The 4,629-nt window shown below is 34.9% G+C and overlaps 1 protein-coding gene across 1 annotated transcript; it reads left to right on the top strand.

The window, feature by feature from the left end:
- Positions 1-1,076: 1,076 nt before the first annotated feature.
- Positions 1,077-4,213, top strand: Duba (Deubiquitinating enzyme A). The gene is made up of 2 exons (XM_089646819.1): positions 1,077-1,236; positions 2,380-4,213. The coding sequence occupies exon 2, from the start codon at positions 2,472-2,474 to the stop codon at positions 2,958-2,960; it is 489 nt and encodes a 162-aa protein (XP_089502945.1). The 5' UTR covers positions 1,077-1,236; positions 2,380-2,471; the 3' UTR covers positions 2,961-4,213.
- Positions 4,214-4,629: the final 416 nt, after the last annotated feature.

The following is a 4,629-nucleotide window of genomic DNA, read 5'->3' as shown; positions in this document are numbered from 1 at the left end:
CGTGCATTCGGATGTCCGAATACGGAAAACGAATTCGGAAATCGAATACGAAAAACGTATGTATGCGGCCAGCCTTAAAAAGGCCTAACCATAGACAATATAATTCTCATTCGGAGCCAATCCCATTCACTAGCCTAAAATCGGCCAATGACAGCGGCCTATAAACATGCATGAAGTGCGCACTGGTTTGTGGAAAATATACGTCACACGTCAGCCATAGAGATTACCGTGTCTTTTTTTCTGACCCACTTTTTTCTCGGAGTTATACCCCCCTGCTGGTGACGTCACGGCTTATGTCCATAGATATAATGCGTTTTTGGGAGACCCACAAAATCAGATACTCAAAAATTATTTTTTGCTATTAAAACTAACTAAAACAGCTAAAAATATACTGTAATTTAAGTTAGAAGGTCATTATTGATAATTATTTTTTTTTATAAATGGACTTTATTTCTTTATTGTAATAATTAGTTGTTCTTAGTTTTAGCGTTTAGGACAAAACCACTTCAAGCCGTGCAAATAAATTTCTTATTTCAGTATTTTTCACTTCTAACAAAAGTCTTTTTCTTTCATCCTTTGTTTACAAAAGTAACTCATATTAATATTGAACATTTTCAATCATCGGTAAAAGTAAAGTTATTGCATTCATTGAGGCGGGATCGATTTATTTTATTATTTCAGGAAGAAGGAATATTGTGGAGCACTGAACTCAGATAAATAGGCATAATACCCCAAAAATAAATCTTTTTAACTAAAATATTACTGCGAATTAAAAATAACGAAAACTAGAATTATTTTACTTGCGATAGGTACATAAATGAATTCACAAATACATTACTACCCTTACGAACAGAATTAATAGGACACGCTGTAACTGCTTTAAGACAATTTTATAATGGATTACAAAAACTTGCTGTATAACGGGCTGCTTCTCAATAATGCACTGCAACGGCACATTTCCCCATAAATTCACTTTTCAACATGCTTATTTTTTCCATATTTTTTGTCATTTTTTTGCCGGAAATATTTAACATGTCAACACCGAGTAACTAACTAGCAACACTAAATCAGACAATCCAAAGCCGATTTGACAGATGACAGCTAAATTAAATACAACCCAGTGGTTGCAATTTGAGGTTAAAGTGATCAGTTTATATTTTATTTATTTATAACGTCGACGGAAACCCTATCCCGTCTTCATTGTATGACAATCTCGCGTCTTGCTCTGTTTTCAAGGTATTATTTATAAGCATTTTATTAATATACGTTTTAACACTTTGCAGAAAATGCATTCAATTTGGTTTTTAGAGCCGACCTTTTATCAGTAAAGTTGTGATAAGCTTGTCCCCTTGAAGTCATATCAATAAATGCATCGTGTTTTCTTATTTTATCTTGTGAATCACGCAATGTCATATTGGTGAATCATCATTTTGAATGTCGGCTAATTTTCAGCAAAAACATACTGATGTATTTGCACATTTTGCGTTTAGTTAGTAGTTATTTATAGTTGAAATACCTACCCAAATGCTACAAAACTCTTTTGTTTTGCAGTATAAACTTAAAATTTTGTGTAAAGATTAACGTTTGGTAAGCACTTTTTTATAATTTAGAAGCTGAGGAGGTTAGGGGTGTCTCTCAGCAGATTATAGTATCTTGTTAATACATTTATCTCTGCAGTGGATGTATGCTCTTCTGAAAATACATTGATGTCTTTAAATTAATTAATGTCTGCCGCATACCAGGCATTTTCTGCATCATGGGGTTACCAATAGATTGTTATACATTAATAGATAATTTTTTTGTTTGTTTATATTGACATAAAGGTCACTGACCAACGGTACATTCCGGACCCGGAATACAGTTGGTTTTCAGCAGTCCTCTAACATGTATATAGCTTATAGAAGCACTGCGACCATGTCGATATTCGAATTTATGGTGGTATTTCATTGCAAAGTTTTGGTGAAGGATAGCTGTAACTACTCTCAGAAACAGCAGTTTGATGTCTAGAGAGAACAAATAAATGGTCTCTTTGGCATGTATTGTGTGTACGGGAGTCACAGGACCACTGCAGTTTGCCAAACACTTGGTTAATTGTAGCTACCTAATCATAAATAGAGAGGATGGAACACCGCACTTGACTTAGTGCACTTGACTTATGTATCCTTGACTAATCCAGAGGGTTTTTTACATTTGCATATATTGAATCCTTTACAAGTACCTCAGTATTGGTTCAAACTCAGAATCAGTGTCATAAAAAACATTCTGAATGAATCATGCTGTCGATATTATATTTCTTTTGTGTTTCTAATCTGAAAAAAAAACCTGTGAGGTCAGTGTTAATTCTATACTTGTAATATTAATATTTTTTTATTTTGGCAGGTGCTCAAAAGGTCTTAACCCAAAACTAGACCAGACTGCTTGAATAGCTACACAAATTGAGCGACTTAAAAACTTGGGGTGTGCTATATGGTATGTCGGAACATCTGACATCTGAAGCCAACGAGACATCGACAATGCCGGAATACGGTGGAAAACTTTTACAAAAAATCGAAGCGGACGGAAACTGCCTTTTTAAAGCGATCTCGTTTTGTTTATACGCTTCCCAAGATGAATTTAAAATAGTGCAAGATAGAATATTCGAACATATCCTTCAACACTGGGAAGAGTTCCAATTCTTTATCATAGGAGACGAGTCGTACAATACGCCAATCAACAACATAGACGATTACAGGAACCAAATCAGCGCAGATTCTATTCTGGGCGGAGATGTGGAGCTCACGGTTGCGGCCACCATCTTCAACCTTCACATTTGCGTGCACCGCTCCTTAGAGGATGATGTTAAAACGGCTTTCGGCTCGGAGAAGAATAGACAGATATCCTTGCTGTACACGGCCGACGGGGAGGCCGGTCATTACGATGTCATCCTTGACGGACCCGATTCTTCCAAACAACATCATTAGGAACTCAAACAAACCATGTGGAACCGTTAAGCACGATTACAAGCCTTTCTATTTAAAAAGTCTAACACAATACATAACGCTAACTGGAGTCTCGGAAGAACAGAGGAAGAAGATAGCATCACTGTCTCTCATCACTCTGTCTCTGTCTGCCACAATAGCAGAGGGAAAAGCATGTTTCTTATTTTTGGTACCTATTACTTTAGTTTTATTACTTTATAAGATTTGAGGAGCTGAAGATTAAAAGCCTCTCACTTACTGTTGGGAGAATCTGTGAGAGGATATAAATCATTTATTTAAAAACATTGGCCGCTAACTATGAGATATCTCCTTAGTTTTTTATTTACCATTTTATCGAACTTGTTATAACTCATTTTTATCAGACGAAGATTATTTTCCGCTAATTTTGTTGCATGTACTATAAGATATCTCTTAGATAAGAATATCTATTTGATGGCTTTCGCAAAGATTTGCACCTTTCATATGTGGCAGCAAACTCCGTAGTAATAAAGGTATAGTTAATCTCTTTTTTATCTAGCCATCGAATTCGGAATAAACCTAAAAGCTATCTGATTCATCTAAGCGAGCAGATAAATATACATATTATTATTAACTGACCCCTACAGAGGCAACTCCCATTGATTTTTTTTAACAGTTATGGTAAATTATTAAACAATTCATTTGCTAGAGATTTTGACTGCACAATTTAAGAAATAATAATAATAAATTGTCCAAGTTCATTTGCTAAGACCTGCCAACTTGAAACTTGAAACATATATAACATCATATTGTAATATACATAAACTGTTCATAGGTTATGTTTCTTGTAATACTGGATGGTGTACGTACATATTTTTATAAAGCGTTTTTAGTGCCCTTAACCCCTTTACTCTCCTCCAATGCCCCCTGTTACCCCCGAGGTCACAAGCCCTCTTCTGGATATTGGTCAATTTGGGAATCACTGCTCTAATGGGGGATTAGCATTAAATTGTTATGCTTTTAATGAATGTGAGAAAAAAGACTAAAGTCAACCATGGCCGTGTTTAACTAATATTGTATTAGAATTAGACTAATCACCAACTACATGTATTATATTGATATTGGAATGTTACCCTCTGTGGGATTTTTAAAATGGACTAAACCTTTCCTTCAATCCTGCATTTTGTTTTTTTTTACATTCTTTTTTTAACTTGTTTGTCGGTGGTTTTGTGTTTGATATTGATTTTGACATTTTTCACAATACACAATATTTTAAAGATGATCTGTTTTTTATTTACTTCTTCATTTGATTGGTACCTACATTGCACATTTAATAGCATTCAATAATAGTAAAGTAAAGCATCTCGCTCTCGCGGGATTAACTTTGGGGGGTCGCTTGATTTAGATACAATTAGTGTTGGGGGTCCCAAACTCGGAAATCACTGAGAACCGTCTCGCTCTAGCGGCATTAACTTTGGGGGTCAATTGATTTAGCTACAATGAAAGTTCGGAAGTCCCAAACTTACCTCTTCTTCCTGACGAATCTCAATATTTTAGAGATGCTACAGATTGAAAAAAATGGTAACCGGACAAATCAATGCACTTTTGAAAAGTGATAAAGTCTTTTTTTTGTATATCTTGGTCAACTGTGTAACAATTTCTAGACATTTTTGTTTTATTGAGTTTTATTTTC

Source organism: Hesperophylax consimilis, chromosome 25 (genome assembly GCF_061612785.1).
Source record: "Hesperophylax consimilis isolate HC1 chromosome 25, BYU_Hcon_1.0, whole genome shotgun sequence".
NCBI lineage: Eukaryota > Metazoa > Arthropoda > Insecta > Trichoptera > Limnephilidae > Hesperophylax > Hesperophylax consimilis.
The sequence above is the reverse complement of the archived record's forward strand: the minus strand, read 5'-3'. Positions and strand labels throughout refer to the sequence as shown.